Source organism: Geotrypetes seraphini, chromosome 9 (assembly GCF_902459505.1).
Source record: "Geotrypetes seraphini chromosome 9, aGeoSer1.1, whole genome shotgun sequence".
Taxonomy (NCBI): Eukaryota; Metazoa; Chordata; class Amphibia; order Gymnophiona; family Dermophiidae; genus Geotrypetes; species Geotrypetes seraphini.
In genome coordinates, this window is record NC_047092.1 from 180,977,354 (window position 1) to 180,995,788 (window position 18,435).

The following is an 18,435-nucleotide window of genomic DNA, read 5'->3' on the forward strand; positions in this document are numbered from 1 at the left end:
TCTACAAGTTACTAATTCCATATACTTCCAATAGAACATTGAGATCTGCAGAACAGCACTTGCTGACGATTCCTTCCCTTAGAACAGGGGTGTCCAATGTCGGTCCTCGAGGGCCGCAATCCAGTCGGGTTTTCAGGATTTCCTCAATGAATATGCATTGAAAGCAGTGCATGCAAATAGATCTCATGCATATTCATTGGGGAAATCCAGAAAACCCGACTGGACTGCGGCCCTCGAGGACCGACATTGGACACCCCTGCCTTAGAATCATTAATACTAGATGACAATTGATCTTTTCTGTCATGGCCCCCCCAAACTTGGAATTCTCTCCCTAGCCACTTAAGGGAAGAACCCAATATAGAAAAATTCAAGGGTAAACTAAAGAGCTTCCTCTTTAAAGATGCCTTTGTAAATTAGTCATTTAGTCTTCTAACTAATTTTATTTTTTCTCTATAATTTTATTGAAGTAATTTTTAACTTCCCTATCCTTATGTATCTCCCTTATTTGTTCCTTTAACTTTTAAACAAATTGTAACTCTTATCCATTTCCTCCCTTATGTTCCTACTTTCGTTAAATTTGTCAATAGTCTTGTTAGTCTTAGTTTTGTTATTGATTGTATTATTCCCCTATTTTGTAATTTTATTATTATGTACATCGCTTAGGATTTAGAGTAAGCGATTAATCAAATTATTATTAAACTTGAAACTTGCTAATGCCATTTTTACCGCAGCCGTAAAATGGATCATTTTCCTTTTTTTTTTTTTTTTCCCAATTAATGACATATACAAATTTGCTTAAAGACACATTTTTGCCTTTTTTTTTTTTTTTTTTTTAAAGACAGCAATAGGGTGATATCCTTAAAGTGGAGCTTTTTTGACCAATAAACCCCCCAAATTAACCACCTGGTCCACAAGTATCTTCCACTAACCCCCTTCTTTTTTTTTTTTTTTTCTTTATTTATTTATCAATTTTACATTTTAACAAAATCAAACATTTTGTACATGATTAAACTTTTTTTTTTTTTTAAGAAAAAAAAAATTCACCAATAAATTCTCTATTCAAACAATCTCAAGTCCTCATAATAGATCCAAGAATTTATGAGTGAATATTTAGGAAATTCAAAAGATATGAGGAAAGGCTGAACAGATTGCAGCTATACTCACTCGAGGAACGTAGAGAGAGAGGAGACATGAAATATATCACGGGCCGCATCGAGGTGGAAGAGGATATCTTCTTTCTTAAAGGTCCCTCGACCACAAGAGGGTCACCCGCTGAAAATCAGGGGTGGGAAATTTCATGGCGACACCAGGAAGTTTTTCTTCACCGAAAGGGTGGTTGATCATTGGAATGAACTTCCACTTCAGGTGATTGAGGCCAGCAGCATGCCAGATTTTAAAAGGAAATGGGATACACATGTGGGATCTCTAGGGGGGTAAAATCAAGGGGGGTGGGTCATTAGAGTGGGCAGACTTGATGGGCTATGGCCCTTTTCTGCCGTCATCGTCTATATTTCTATGCCAAATAAAGGTATCTAGTTAGTGGGTCAAGGAGCTAACCCCCCTCTTTAACTAAGGTGCGCTATGCTTTTTAGCGCGTAATAAATATTAGAGCGCACTAAACGCTAACACGTGTATGTTATCCTATGGCGTATGCATTGATTTAGCGTGCCCTAAAACGCTTAGCGCACCTTAGTAAAAAATATCTTAGAAGCCCCCCCCCCACTGGTATTAAACCACGAAACTATAAGGCTTGCTTTGCTTATTGTTCTTAATTAATCAGGGTGAAAGATTAACTCTAAAGCTATAATATTCGGTATAGGCAATCAAAACGATGACTTATCTCAAGGAATTCTATCCCTTGAGCTTCTTAATTTATTGAAGTATGTCTTTTTTACTCTTTTGCAAAGACCGCTGCTTCGTTTCACTAAGGTCTCGATGCAGAATCAACGTAATCAATGCTAATGATGTAATTAGCCGATAGAACTTTATCTCAGTTATCCACAATAATAAGGCAAGTCGTTAAAAGGTGCCTAAATTAAGAAACCAATCGCATCTACTTATTTATGTGCTTGTTGCATGGTGCATAGCAGCAAATGGGCTTTACCAGTAGGTGGCGCATGGGCATTCGTCAATGTGAGCATCTTATGGAATAGTCTTAGATGTGAGCATGGCAAAGCGAATTTAGGTGCCTATGACAAAAAGGACTTTTAAATTTCCTTTGTATGTTTATACCTTTTCTGTGGTTTCTTTGTCTTTCTTTAGGGTTCAATACGACCAAAGGTGATATGGTGAGGTCTATCCTCTACCCCAAACCCGTTCACTTCAAACTGCACAGGGACGTTAAAAGATTCTTCCAGTTTCTGGCATTTCTAGCATTAATTGGAGTCATCTATTCGGTAACCATCTTTGCAATGCGCGGGGTAAGTCTCGTTTTCATTACAAGGTTCACGGTCAGTGTTCAATGGAAACTGTGTGGGAATTCATTAAGAACTGGGTCAGACCAGTGGTCCATCGTGCCCAGCAGTCTGCTCACGTGGCGACCCTCTAGTCAAAGACCAGCACCCTAACTGAGACTAGCCCTACCAGCGTCCGTCCTGGTTCACTTGTCTAACTTTGTCTTGAATCCCTGGAGGGTGTTTCCCCCTATGACAGACTCCGGAAGAGCGTTCCAGTTTTCTACCGCTCTCTCTAATTGGCATTAGTTCTGCAGCCATCTGATGGTTTCAAATAAGCAAGATAGCTGTAGCACGCCCAACAATTATATGGAAGACAGCCTTGCGCAGTTTCCAGAGAGCACTTGTGGAGTGGGGGGAGTGGCCTAATGATTAGGACAGGTTTCTGGGTGGGTCACTTAACCTTCCATTGCTTAGATTGTGAGCTTATACGAGGGGGGTGGGTGGGAGGAGTTGCTAAAAAATTCTTACCCAGCCAAGAAGGGAATGACGTGGATATGGTTCAATCAATGATCTGCAACAATGTCAAAACACTGAATTTCATTTCTTCAAATTGGCACTTAACGACATAAGAGAACCCTCTTTTCAGCTATGGAGACAAAATAACGTTTCAAATTTAAGAAGTTGGTTGGTTGGGCTGAGAACTTTTCAGCATCCCCATCCCGCCCCTCCGTAACCTACTTTTGTTGTACCACAGAAAGGTGGTCTATCAACCTCTCAGAATAGTAGATGAAGTGGGTCATAAATTAATTAAATATCAAATACATAACCTAGAAATGTTCTATTATTAAGTGTACAAGAGTTAAATGTATATAGTAATACATATGGGATCCTTTTGACAAAGGCACGTTAGCACGCACGTAGACTTATAATGGGCACGTTAGCATTTAGCACCCGTGTATATTTAGCATGCACAAAAACGGCTAACACGCCTTTGTAAAAGGACACCATGATGAGACCCTCTCGTCACTCTTAACTTCTCAACGACACTGAAGTGCGGTATTCATGTTTATGGGACAAGACAGATTTATGTGCCCATTAGGGACAGAAGAACTACCTGCGTAGAATATATTTCAGCCGCTTTGGTTGCACTCCAGGGCTCTTTACTCTTTACCTTTAGCCTATCACCATTATTGGTCTCTCACCAAGTACATGACGTCAATACAATATCCCTTAATGGGTCAAATATATATTTTTTTAATATTATGCAATGCGATCCACAAACGTTGCCCTTTTTTCAGTCCAGTTCAGATAAAAATTAAATAGAGCATTTATTGCTGAACGTTCAATGAAAGTGAATTGCTGATCCACTGCTACAGCCTAACCCTCACCCCACTCACTAGCCAGCTGGTACATAAGAATAGCTTTGTTGGGTCCATCTAGCCCAGTCTCCTGATTTCAACAGTGGCCAACCCAGGTCCCAAGTACCTGGCAGAAACCCAAAGAGCAGCAACATTCCAGAGCTCATATTGTGATGTCATAATGCCGCATTCCACCAATGCCTAAGAGCCAACCTCATCAGTGATGTCACAATGGCTTGATTGTCCTCTACTTGGCTCATATAAGAACATAAGAATAGCTTCTTCCAGCGGCTGGATGGCAATTTATCATCTGCTGGCGATGACAAAATAAAAAAAGGTGGGAATAGGCAAGGGATGTCTCCATCAGCTACAGGGGGGGAGGGATAAAGGGGACCTTTGGCAGCAAAAGTCTTTCCTTCCCCTAGTACTCACAGCTCATATCTTGCCAGTTAAAGATAATACAATACTCAGGGCAAATGTAGCACCATATAGGAGTACTCTAATGGCCTCTTTTACAAAGCCATGCGGCAACAGCCCTGAAGCCCTTTAAATCTCTATGGGCTTCGGGGCCGTTAGCACGGCTTTGTAAAAGAGGCCGTAAGTAATGTATATTTTATTTTAATAAAAAACTATGGGGTTCTTTTGCAAAGCACTGGAGATGCTTGAAGTCACTGACTGGGTACTATTTCATTTGGCACTAATACAAAAAAATCTCTGGGTACCATATTTAAACTGCGGGAGATGGCGTGCTTAGCACAGCAAAAACTGTCATAGCTAAGGGGGTACTATGTCCTGTGGTAATTTCAGGAGGTGCGCATGCTACTTACCTGCTAAAAAATAAAATGTATGCTTTCACAGTGGGGGCGTGTCTTGGGGGTGGAGATTGGGCAAGCGCTGCACTAATCGGTTAGCGTAATTCCATTGCTGAGCACTGGGTGGCAGTGAGGGCTCATCGGCTAATTTGTTTTAATAGCCACACAATAATGGCAAAATTAGCTTGTAGCCATAATTTTTTTTTTTTTAAACCTGGAAATTCTACCATTTTACCCTAGGGGTGGAAATGGCCGTAGCACATCAGGGCCACTTTTTACCACTGTTTGATTAAAGGGTCCCTATGAGTTTTTAAAAAGATTTGTACATGAAATTACAAAAATGTATACAATTCTACACTTCTCTCTCCGTATTCACTGTGATAGGGGATCTGCAAATACAGAAAAAACGCGAATAACTTTTTAATATGTTATTTGCTGTTTTCTATTAAAAACCATCGTGAATATGGTGAAACCGCGAATAACATGGTGGGAGACCTGGCCTGTTCCTGAAGGAGAGGCAAACGCGGTGAACAAAGTGCTGGGAATCGGCGATTTTCTCAGTAAACCCTTGGAATCAGCGATTTCTCTAAGCAAGCTGATGTAATTTGGGGGACGAGGAGCCAGCAAGCTAAAAACCGTGAATAATCGAAACCGCGAATACGGAGGGAGAAGTGTAGTTGCTGTTTTTGGTCTGAGGTTCCCTAGGCCTCTTTATAAAGAATCGAACAGGAAGACCATATTAGAGTAAGGATAAATTTTTAAGACACAAAAATAAAAAGATTGAAATGATGAGAGTACAAATAACTCAGACAATGAAATACCTCATGTTTAATGGATTAACTACTATTTTACAGATGTCTGCAGGGAGGATTATAATAGAAGCCCTTGTTCTCGTGACATCGGCCATTTGTCCAATTATACCTGCAGCTTTGACGGTCGGAATCCTCTATGCCCAAAGTAGGCTGAAGAAACAGTCGATCTATTCCATCAGCCCTCATAGGATCAACATGTGTGGACAAATAAACCTTATCTGCTTCGACAAAGTATGGAAGGCCTTATTTTTCATTTTTTATTGAGCATTATAATTTGAGGTTCTGAAATATTGTTTCAACAGTATCGTACTGGCAACTCATCCTTTTCTAGATACGTATAACGCAGTTATCAGTTAAAATAAATGGCTTCGTTTCAGTGGAATTTCCAGTTGCTCTGGGAATTAAATTTCACACTAGTGGATGCTATTGGCCAAGCTTTAAAGACAATTGACTAACAAGCTGGCAGTGTAAATAGAAATTATTGTGGAAAATCGAGGCTACATCGATGTTGTCGCCCGCTCAAAACCTATGCAAAATGAAGCCTTTTAGAGCATATTACACCGGTAAACTATAGAAATCATTACTGATTTTACTAAACCGCAATAGCGATTTTTAGCGCAGGGAGCTGCGCTTAATGCCCTGCGCTGCTCTCAATGCTCATAGACTCCCTGCGCTAAAAATCACTATTGCAGTTTAGTGCAAAATATAGACAGCAGATATAAATTCTCATAACGGACACATTTTGATCACGAAATTGAAAATAAAATCATTTTTTCCTATCTTTGTTGTCTGGTGATTTCATGTGTCTCTGGTTTCAGCCTCCTGCATGCTTCCTCTCCTCCAGACCTCATTCCCTCCCCCAACTTTTTCTTCCTTTCTCCCTGCCCCCTCCCCTTTCTTTCTCTCTTTTCCCTTCTTTCAGCCTCCTGCATGCTTCCTCTCCTCCAGACCTCATTTCCTCCCCCAACTTTTTCTTCCTGTCTCCCAGCCCCCTCCCCTTTCTTTCTCCCTGCCCCCTTCTTTCTTTCTGTCTCCATACCCCCCTTTCTTCCTGTCTTTCTCTCTCTATGCCCCCTTTCTTTCTGTCTCCCTTCTTTCCCTGCCCCCCTTTCTTTTTCTTTCTCTTTCTTTCTCCCTGTCCTCCCCCAAGCACCGCCGCTGCCATTGGGGAACAGGTCACTGCCGCGTTCTGAGCTCTCCCTGCTTCTACGCCATAAAGAGAATGCAGAAGCACTGGGCCCAGCCTTCCCCACCCGTGGAAGTTCTGTCCTTTCTGTCTAGATATTTACCCCCCCCCCTTTTATAAAGCCATACTAGCGTTTTTAGCGCCAGCCATGGCTGTACCAGCTCCAACGCTCATCGAATTCTATGTACGTTGGAGCTGTTATTGCCATGGCCGGCGTTAAAAATGGTGATATAGTTTTGTAAAAGGGGGAGTTAGTGCCAGTCACAATTTTCTAGATCCTGCGCTAAACCCCCCTCCTTTTTACAAAACCGTGGCGTGGTTTTTAGCGCCGGCCATGGCAAGTGTTTAAAAATATACTCGCTATCAATTTCTATATCATTACTGCAAATATCTTTATTAATCAAATATTTTTATTCAACCCTAGACTGGGACCTTGACAGAAGATGGACTGGATTTGTTGGGGATCATTCCTTCTGAAGGAAACTGGTATATATATATTTTTTAAACTATTTAAGGATTATTGAGCCAGTATTCGGTTGCCATGATCAAATTTATATTTGTTGTTTTCATGAACAGGGGCGGGTCAATACATATCTGGATATCCAGATAGGGTCAGTGCCAGAACTTATTCGAATAGTTGCTATATGCAGTCTATTATCCAGATAACTCGGGATGGATAGAAGACTCATCTGGTGGGGGGAGGGGGAGGAACATTCTCAAGCTGCATTAACCCTTTCAGGACCATAAGGATCGTAGGCCAATTTTTGTGGTTTTGACGACATTTTTATGGTAAAAAGGGCTTGCAGATGCCAAAAAATTGATTTTTTTTGTGAAATATCATTATTTTTATTTAAAAAAATCACACTTCTGGCTTATGGACAGTGTGGCAAGTGAATCTTCTCGTCAATCTAGCAACGACGCTAATGAATGAATGTCGGAACCAGTTTGTTTACATAAAGGCAGTATCATATGGAATCCGTACATATCAAATTTAGAACTGTAGACTATCCCAATCAAAATTTATAGGATTTTAAAGTTATGGGACAAATATGTCCCTTGGTCCTGAAAGGGCTACGGCAACATCCCATGGTGCCCAATCTCTCAGTCTTGTAAGGTCCTCATGCACTTTTTCACAGTATTCTTGTGATTTAACAAAGTTGTGTCATCGGCAAACTTAATCATCTCACTGGTTATTCCTGTTTCCAGATCATTTATAAATATATAAATATATATATATTATAGTAATATAGATATAATATGGGGGTCCCTAGAGAACCCCACTATTTACCCTTCTTAATCCATAACAGGACATTACCTCCCATCCCACGACTTTCTAATTTCTCCAGGAGTTGTTCATGAGGCACTTTATCAAATACCTTTTGAAAATCCGGATACACATTGACCGGCCCACCTTTATCCACATGTTTATTCAGCCCTTCAAAGAAATGTGGTAGATCGGTGAGGCAAGATTCCCCATGGCTAAATCTATGCTGGCTTTGCCTCATTAAGCTATGCCTCTATTCCAGCTCAGTAATTCTGTCCTTTATAATCGTCTTCATGCCTTATGCCTCACCGTGATAACTTCCTCTCTTAATCTTGCCATTGTCTGGATAAGTTCTGGGACTGTTCTGGCTCCGCCCATGCTCTGCCCTAGCACCGTTCCACATGGGACACCGACAAATCCACGCAGGACAATTCCACTCAGACAAATGTGTCCCGACAATTGCAGCCCGTGAACCGGGGGGAGATAAAGCAGAGCTGAGCCAGGATGAGTGGCGGGGACTCTGGAGCATGACATAAGGCTGGGCAGTTGAGACGGGACCTCAGTGAAATGGCTGGAGACACTGAGAGAAGCAGAGCTGCGCGCAGGACAATTTCGGCCCGTCAAGGGTATCTGGGAGGCCTTGATTTGCTGAGACTCCTCAGGCCCCTCCCAAGGGGCGGGGCCTGAGGAATCTCAGCAAATCGGGGCCTTCCGGATATCCAGTGAAAGGGTTCCCATAATCATGCTGTTAACCTAACCCTAACATTTAACCCTCAAAAAGACAAAATAATATCCTGTAGGGGTGGACTTCCACCCCCTCAAAAAAGGCACATCCGATTCAGTGGACCTCCGATTCAGTGTGCTCATTTGTCGTGCGCGCAAATGTCGGGGCTCAATTGTCAGCGCGTTTGTCCTGCGCGCATTTGATGGGTCACCGTTCCACATAAAGGGCAATTCTGGAACTATTCTATATATGATGCCTAAACATTAGGGTGGTGCTAAGTGTGATTCTATTAAAGTTAGGTGGACTTTATAGAATCATACTTAGGCCTCCTTTTACAAAACTGTGATGTCAGTTTCTAGTGTGGGGAGCCGCGCTGCTCCCGATGCTCAATTTAGTTCCTATGAGCGTCAGGAGCAGCGCGGACCATTCAGCGCGGCTCCCCGCGCTAGAAACTGCTACCTCAGTTTCATAAAAGAGGGGGTTAAGGCATGTTTCCCCCAAAATAAGAACTATCCCGGAAATAAGCTCTAGTTAAGATCGACCCCTCCCAAGCCCCTCCTGAATGTCCCGAACACTCCCCGACTCCATCCCTGACAGTAGTGCTGCCCGATTCACCGGCGCCAGCGCTTCCCCCCCCTCCATGTGCACCCCTCTCACCCATCCCCTTATGCAGCATCTTTCTATCTCTCCCTCCCCCCCTGTGCAGCAGAATCCCACTGACCCTCCCACCGTGAGACTGACATACTGTACCTCCGAGGCCTCCAAAAATGGCAGCGGCGGCAGCGCTCTGAACGGGCTGCGTCGCGGCCTTCCTCGCCGGGGCCTTCCCTCTGCCGCCTCACAAGTTTATTACAATCTCTGCTTGGTCAGTCTTTTGGGTGGTTTAAGTCTCTTTCATGGCTCATGAACCGTCAAAATGCAACAGTCTTTGCTGTCTAAGTGACATCCTCAGTATGCTTGAAAATATTTTCGATCTGCTCCTTTCCTGTTGAGCCTCTAATTTCAGTATATTACAATATATTCTTTGTTTTCAATCAGCTTTCAGAAAATGCACAAGTTTACACCCGACAGCTCTTTACCCTGGTCACCACTGTTTGGGGCTATGGTCAGCTGTCACTCATTGCTTATCCTTGACGGGGAACTACAGGGAGATCCACTGGACCTGAAGATGTTTGAAGCCACTAACTGGGTAATATTTCATTTGGCACTAATGCAAAAAAAAAATCTGTGGACTCAATATTTATAGGGTTAGCAGACGACCAGATTTCCGCAGACATATCTGGGGGTCTGGACGGCTTTTCAAAACCCGGCACTTTGTCCAGGTTTTGAAAAGCTTTCTTTCGGGCAGGTGGGATTGGAGGCAGGGCTGAGGCGGGCTTGGGGGGCGTGATGGTCGGGGATGGATGGGACTGGGCGGGCCTGGGGGTGGGAAAATCTGGTAACCCTAAATATTTAGACTACGGGAGGCAGCCTGCCTAAGTCCTGCGGTAAATCTGGATATTCAATGCTGGGCCATTTCCAGTGACTGGCATTTCAATATCTAGAGGTTTTTTTTTTTTAACCAGCTCTAACGTAACTGTGGTTCATAGACAAAAGCGGGCGCCGTCAACCCAGCGCAGACAACTGAGCGCAAGGCGGAAGCACACCGAAGAAAAACAGCATTTTAAGAGGCTCCGACGGGGGGTGTTGGGGGGGAACCCCCCCACTTTAATTAATAGAGATTGCGCCGGTGTTGTGGGGGGTTTGGGGGGTTGTAACCCCCCTCATTTACTGGAAACTTAACTTTTCCCCTCTTTTTTTAAGGAAAAAGTGAAGTTTTCAGTATAATGTGGGGGGTTACAACCCTCCAAACCCCCCACAACGCCGGCGCGATCTCTGTTAAGTAAAGTGGGAAGATTCCTCCCCCACACCCCCCCCCGTCGGAGCACTTTAAAATACTGTTTTTCTTCGACGCGCTTCCGCCTTGCGCTCAGTTGTCTGCGCTGGGTTGTTGGCGCACCTTTGTCGTCGCGCGCTTTTGACCTGTCACCCGTAACTGTTTAAGCCAATATTCAGTTCTGACTGGTTAAGTTGTAATGGCCAAGGATAGGACTGCTGTTTAGGTGGTTCGATTTGCCCTCTAAACTTAAGACACTAGGGAGCTATTGCATGGACAAGAGAGTCTGCAATTTCAGTGGCAGATGTTTCATTATGGAATGATTTGACTGGGAAGGATGGAGAGCAAGAAATAGCTTTATTCACATTGGTGAATGTGACCCAGACTCGGACCAGAGGTCATGGACTGAAGCTGAGAGAGGACACGGCCAGGACAAATGTCAGAAAGTTCTGCTTCACACAGCGAGTGGTGAACGCCTGGAACTCTCTCCCGAAAGAGATGGTGGAGGAAACCACCATTCTAGGATATAAGGGAAAATTGGACGCACATCTTCTTGCAGGACACATTGAGGGATATGAGTGACTAATGTATGCGTCAGGTTACGCCTGGCTGAGCCTCCGCATGTGCGGATCACCGGACTGGATGGACCCCAGGTCTGATCCGGTGCAGGCATTTCTTATGTTCTTATGACTATTAAGGTTGTTCCCTGATATTCAGAAATTTACCCTCCCCCTTTTACTAAACCATGATAGTGGTTATTAGCACAGGGAGCCACGCTGAATGCTCCGCGCTGCTCCCGACGCTCACAGGAAATGTATGAGCATCGGGAGCAGAGTGTTTATATATATATATATATATATATATATATGTTTTTAATAAACATAATAAATCACAGATTATATTGCAATGGTAGTAGGAAGGGTTCAAAGGAAGTCTATTTATGGGCACGAGATATAGGATATACCCCGTCACTTGTGACGTATATTGCCATCATTTACTGTGAGTCATTCATTCTGGTATGAGCAGAGGAAAGCACTGCTAAGAGACAGTCATAAAATATATTGATAGTCCAATGAAAAGGTATTACTGTGTTTTGTGTAAGAAGAAGACAGGGAAAGTATCACGTTAATTAACAAACAATTGCCCTAGTAAGGAACCACTTCCTGCAAATTCCACTAGGACAATGGCATCTCAGTCGAGACACTTCATCAACACCCCAGTGATGCAATAGCTGTGTTTACCTACAGGATTAGCAAATAGCTTCGGGTCACTGCTGACTTTCCGTACTGAAAAATACAGGCTCAAAAGGTTTGCTGTTATTTGTAAATCATCACTTGAAGTCCATTCAAAGAGTACGGCAAGATCACTGAGACCCGATATCACCCCCGTGGCCATAAATCTGAGGCTTCCCAGAAGCTACACACTGCTATTATTCATACACCGTTTATCCTGCATTAACAATAAGGGCTTCCTGTCTCCTCTCCACCTCTCCAGGATTAAGGAATGTCTTTTCGGTATGAAATAAAATTTCTTCTTTCATTAACCCCCCCCCCTCCCCCGAGTTTCTTTTTAAAATTGTCTCTCTCCGGTCTATATCGCAGAATCTCCTTACTATTCCCTCCATGAAGTCAATTAATACGTTACGCATTAATAACTTTGCCGCTACCGCCCCTACTTTATGGAATTCACTATCTAACCACCTACGTAGCGAGCCAGATTTTAAAAGAATTTAAAGCAAAGTTAAAAACATTTTTATTCCAAGATGCCTTTGGATAACAACTGTCCTTTTAAGGACAAAACTAAAGCATTCTGCTATGTCTCCCCTTTCCTATTGTTATTTCCTTCTATGTTGCACTTTTCCTATAATAATTGTAGTTCTTCCCCACTACCCCATTGTTTGAATGTAGGTCCGTACATTTTATTTTATTTATTTATTTATTGAAATTTTACATAATTCACAAGAATATTCCTCTTGTACAAGCAAAACAGAAAAGAAACAAACTCACAATTACTGCTACCAGGAAAAATTCATTCTTTCTTAGACCACTAACTCAGGAGGGAGAGGAGATGAATATATTGAAGAGATAACAAACATAAGTAATAACTATAATCTTGAAAGGCTTAACAGTCTTTAACCCCCTCTTTTCTTCCTACTCTTAAACATTCTGGGTAGCAAGATTCTTTAAATCTAAAAAGGTGCGTAGCTGTTCTGGTGCATAGTAGACATATTTAACACCTTGATATTTAATTAGACATTTGCATGGATATGCTAATAAGAATGTCGCTCCAAGGGTCAAAGTCTCTACTCTCATTGCTAAGAATAATTTTCTTTGCTCCTGCGTTGTTCTCGTGATGTCTGGAAAAATCCATACTTTCTTTCTAAGAAACATTTGTTGAGGATTTCGGAAATATAAACGCATAATTGCATTCATATCTTGTTCGAAAACAAAAGATATGAACATCGGCCCGTACATTTTAATAGTTTTAAATTAGACTGTGCTGTTATTTAATATCCCTCGTTTTTACGTATTCTTATGTCATTTTATATTGTAAACCTGAATAAGCGGTTCAAACAAATCTTTTAATAAACTTGAAACTTGATTCCCCCTGTCCCTTTTTACAAAATCGTAGCACAGTTTTTACCGCCGGAATTCTAAGGGGGGGGGGGGTAGTTTTAAGACTTAATAGCCAGTCACAGCTTGTTCCAGCCTCTCTTCCTGGCTTGCCATTGCAAAAATACCCCACCTAATTTTGAAAACTAATCCTTGAGGTCCTTTTCCCATAGTCCTTCACCTTCTAGACCCTTCTTACCTCATCTATGGTATGAAAATGGTCAAGAACATTACATAGCTTTACTATTAGATAGAACATAAGACCATTAGAACAGCCGCTGCTCGGTCAGACCAGTGGTCCATCGCGCCCAGCAGTCCGCTCACGTAGTGGCCCCCGGGTCAAAGACCAGTGCCCTAACCGAGACCAGTCCTACCTGCGTTCGTTCTGGTTCAGCAGGAACTTGTCCAACCTTGTCTTGAATCCCTAGAGAGTGTTTTCCCTTATAACAGACTCCGGAAGAGCGTTCCAGTTCTCTACCACTCTCTAGATACATTGGGGTTTCAAGATCGATGCACAATTTAAATATACGGGGTTCAAATATCAGCTTAATAATTTATTTTGTCTAAATTATGGTTCTTCTCCTTTCAAAAAATGAAAAAAAGATTTGGATGTTTATTCTGAGAAAAATATTTCCTGGTAAAGAAGAATTAATGCTTTCAAATTGCTGGGTCTTCCTTAATTATTAAGATTCCAGCTTATTTTGTATCTGAATCACAGAAACGTATAATTAAGAACATAAGACCATAAGAATTGACGCTGCTGGGTCAGACCAGTGGTCCATCGTGCCCAGCAGTCAGCTCACGCGGCAGCCCTCTGGTCAAAGACCAGCGCCCTAACTGAGACTAGTTCTACCTGCGTACGTTCTGGTTCAGCAGGAACTTGTCCAACTTTTGTCTTGAGTCCCTGGAGGGTGTTTTCCCCTATAACAGACTCCGGAAGAGCGTTCCAGTTTTCTACCACTCTCTGGGTGAAGAAGAACTTCCTTACGTTTGTCCGGAATCTATCCCCTTTCAACTTTAGATAGTGCCCTCTCGTTCTCCCTACCTTGGAGAGGGTGAACAACCTGTCCTTATCTACTTTGTCTTGAATCCCTGTAGGGTATTTTCCCCTATAACAGCCTCCGGAAGAGCGTTCCAGTTTTCTACCACTCTCTGGGTGAAGAAGAACTTCCTTACGGTTTGTACGGAATCTATCCCCTTTCAACTTTAGAGAGTGCCCTCTCGTTCTCCCCACCTAGATTAATATGAAGGTAAAAAAATGGAATTGGTTATGAAATCTTGATGCTGCTTAAAAGGGAAGGAGGTTTAGGCTTCCAGATTTCAAATATTATTGGGGTGCTGTATTGAGATCTTTAGTTTTTGGGAGAAACACAAGTAAATGCTCTACACAAGATGGAAGACATGCAAATGTCCGTTAAAAGAGCAGAGAGCAGGGCTCAAGTTATATCGCGACAGTGCTGGAGATTTAAGTCTAAAACCTTGTATCCCCCGTGCTCATCTATTGAAGCCGGTCAGTGGCGTGGTGAGGGTGAGATGGGCCCAGGGTGGTGGAGCCCCTCACCTCCACATGCTCCTTCCCCGCCCTCTCCTGCCGTGCCTGTGCCTCTGTAATGTTCATGGCGAGAGCAGAAACCCCCAAGCTGCTGTCACCCCAGCATTGGCTCTTCCTCCGATGCCACTTCCTGGACCCGCGCCTAGGACGTGATGTCGTAGTTAGAGTCGATGCTGTCGCAACAACAGATTGAGGGTTGCTGCCCACGCTAGGAACGTTACAGAGGTACGGAGGCAGGGAAGGAGTGGGGGAGGGGGTGTGGAAAAGAGGACAGGGGCCTGTGCCCTCACCAAGATGGCGGCCCCCCAACCCTCCCTTACTGAGCATCAGCCATTAAGATCATTGCTGAAAACGAAGGCTAACCCTAAATATGTGGAGACGGAGGCCATAACTTTTACATGTGGAGGAGTTAAGCTGTGGTTGGTCAGATCCGAAAATGTAGAGATAGGAACTCATTTAGCTATTTGTAGATGCATTTCATTGAGAAATTGAATCAGTTTGTTTTGTTCTTACCTTGTTCTGAATTTTATAAGATTTTATAAGATTACAACTTATTTGTAAATCGTTTTGGAATAAAACGGTATAGAAATTTTTAAAAAAACCTACGCTACTGAAGCCGGTCAAGTATGGATGGACTGAGGCATGAAGAGGGTGGGGCTATCTCTAATTGGTGGCTCTGCAGTCCAATAAGCAGTGCTGAGGGTATGACTTCAAAGAGGAATTGTTCTTCCGTTAACCTAGTAAAGGCCCCTAGGGATTTGATTGTATGTGTGTAATGAACATGAATTAAATCAATCTTTCGCATTTAAAAAATTCTGAATTTATGAGTGCACATATCTTTAATTTTAAGCATGTTTTACAAAGCCATTGAGCAACGGCCCCGAAGCCCTTCAGATCTCTAAACGGCTTCGTAAAAGAGGCCCTAATTTTACATGCATAATGAATGAAATGTTAATCTAAAACTTCTGAAAATTGGCCAATAGTTCTGAAACTCGTTTGAAAAAGAATCAAAAATGTTTGTCGTGCGTAACCCAAGGACTCTGCGTAAAAGGACATGTTTTGGGAGGGCTAATGATAGAGACCACAGGAGAAGGAGAGAAGAGATTAAATATACTGTATGTGAACTGTAATTATAGAAAGGAAAAATCTGATATCGAGTGGGTTATTTTGGACACATTATGGTTTTGAGCAATTTAAAATGTGTCCTTTTCTTATTGACAGGAAATAGAAGATCATAAAACAGACAAGGACATCGGAGATGCATCTGAAGGGAAGGTTCTTAAACCAGGTCCTAACGCCTACGTGGTAAGAACTGTAATGCTCAGATTCGGACCCTTTATCACTATGGGCTGCGTGAGGGCTTTAATGCGCGGAATAGCGCACGCGCTAGACCTTAACGCCAGCATTGAGCTGGCGTTAGTTCTAGCCGCGTAGCGCACGGTAATTTCCTGCGTGCGCTAAAAATGCTAGCGCACCTTAGTAAAAGGAGCCCTATAGTTTTATTATCAGAAAGCATTCGCCCAAATTTATAGGAGTATCCTTATGTTGGCCCCACAAAATCATTTTCCCTATATTGCATCACCTTCAAAAGCATTTACCGTATTTTCACGCATATAACGTGCGCGTTATACACGATTTTTACAAACTGTGCATAACCGTGTGCATTATACGTGTGAACGCGTTGTATAAATATTTTTTTTCATTCCGATCCAGCATCCCCCCTGCGAACCGGCATCCTATCCCCCCGCTCGCGTCACCCCCCCTCCCCCGCGATCCTACATCCCCCCCCCAGCACTGCAAAACATCTCTTACCCGATTGGGCACCAGCACCAATGCACAGGATGTGCCAGTGCCAGTGCCTGAAGATCCTCCCTCGTTGGTCTGGGCTGGGCTGGGCGGTGCGGTGCGAGGGAGATCCTCCTTCTTCCCTGTGCCGGCTGGACTGGGCTTTGAGCATTTGCGCATGCTCAAAGCCTTCTGGTCTCAGAGAATCTCGGAGAGAGCGACACCAGAAGGCTTTGAGCATGCACAAATGCTCAAAGCCCAGTCCAGCCGACACAGGGAAGAAGGAGGATCTCCCTCGCACTGCACCGCCCAGCCCAGCCCAGACCAACGAGGGAGGATCTTCGGGCACTGGCACGTCCTGTGCATTGGTGCTGGTGCCGGTGCCCAATCGGGTAAGAGATGTTTTGCGGTGCTGGGGGGGATGTAGGATCGCAGGGGAGGGGGGGTGACGCGAGCGGGGGGGAGGATGCCGGTTCGCAGGCCAGAAGAGTAAGCGGGAGTGGGAGGAGGTTATAGCAGCATGCACGGTATACGCATGTGCGTGTTATGTAAAATTTTTTTTACTGAAATGTTTTGGACCCACGCGCTATACGTGTATTCGTGTTATACACGTATGCGCGTTATATGCATGAAAATCCGGTACTGTGAAATAGATCTCAAACGACTCATATTCATAAGATCACAAAAACAATTACAGAAGCACTAACCAAAAAGTCCTCCAAAGAGCCACATTTGGAAGAGACAGATGTGCAGTTGATTTGTCAAACTTGTGAATGTATGAATGGACATCGAATCAACATTCAGAAAAGAAATCAAAACCCTGCTTTTCAAAAAATTCATCCAAATATCTTAACCCCTCCTCTTTTACCTCCAGAAGATTCACCTACCTTCAGATAACCTTCCCCCAAATTACCTTAACACCTTAACACCTTCCAATTAAACAAATACCATAAATAGATTGTAACCTACCCTCTCTAACTGCATTCCATATGTATTTTTCATACAGTTCTTCACTGTCAGTTTAATTTCCATCCTATAAATTCACATAGAATTTTTCTTTTTTCAACCATCTTTATTTTCTCTTCTTTATTAATTTCCAGGTATTTTAGTTAGATTGTGAGCCTTCGGGACAGTAAGGGAATTTTTTAAGTACCTTCTTACTTCTCATTTATAATCTTAATGTATATTTTCTTCAAACCGCTTAGAACCTAACGGATGTAGCGGTATAGAAGAAATAAATTACATTACATTACATTACATTATTGCATATAAAACTGATTAACAGACGGAATTGACATTTTCTGCACGTGCATTTTTTTTCTGAACTGAAAATATGTTTTGAAAACTGGGGGAAAAAAAAAAATCTGAAATTGATTCAAAACAATTTTTTTTCCATGCACGTCACTCTTGAGCTGGGAATGAACAGGGCACAGTCAGAGTGGGGGGACTCGTAGCGAATGCATAGGGACAAATTTGTCTCTGCACCCGTGAGATCTCAATATCCCCATCTTGTCCCATTCCTGCAAGCTCTGCCTTAACTACACAAAGCCTCCAGCACTTATGATTTGAAAGTGTTTAAGGCTTGTGCAGACGAGGACAGAGCTTGCGGGAATGGGGCAGGGTCAGAGCTCGCGGAGACGGGATGGGGGATAGCGAGATCCTCCGGGGAAGGGGGAAAAATTTGTCCCCGTGTCATTCTCTTAAGTTAGCTTAGTAGGCTAAGAACCTTGGAGAAGTGGGTTTGATTCCCACTGCAGCTGTAGTGACTCTGGGCAAGTCATTTTAACCCTCAGTCGCCTCAGACACAAAACTTAGATTGTGAGTTCACTAGGTATTGAGAAAGTACAGGCAGCCCCGAGTTACAGACGCCTGACTTAAGTACGACTCGTGCTTAAGAACACGATCGTGGCTTCATTTGATTTCACTGAGCAGTATTCAGGAATGATGCATGGCCACATTAAAAGCCCTGCTGTACCTTAGAAGGAACACTGGTAGGGACTGTTGGCCTTTTTGTCAGCTGGGAGCAATCTTAAAATCTACAAGTTCGGGGTAACATAC

The 18,435-nt window shown here is 43.0% G+C and overlaps 1 protein-coding gene across 3 annotated transcripts in view; it reads left to right on the forward strand.

Annotated features, from left to right (window-relative positions):
• The window catches only part of LOC117366792 (probable cation-transporting ATPase 13A4), a 104,701-nt gene that overhangs the window by 53,758 nt on the left and 32,508 nt on the right, over nt 1–18,435 (forward strand). For all 3 annotated transcript variants that reach the window (XM_033958674.1, XM_033958676.1, XM_033958675.1), the window contains exons 11-15: nt 2,263–2,420; nt 5,421–5,609; nt 6,989–7,050; nt 9,591–9,741; nt 15,814–15,897. In XM_033958674.1, the coding sequence (XP_033814565.1) occupies nt 2,263–2,420; nt 5,421–5,609; nt 6,989–7,050; nt 9,591–9,741; nt 15,814–15,897 (644 nt within the window). The remainder of the gene's footprint in view (nt 1–2,262; nt 2,421–5,420; nt 5,610–6,988; nt 7,051–9,590; nt 9,742–15,813; nt 15,898–18,435) is intronic.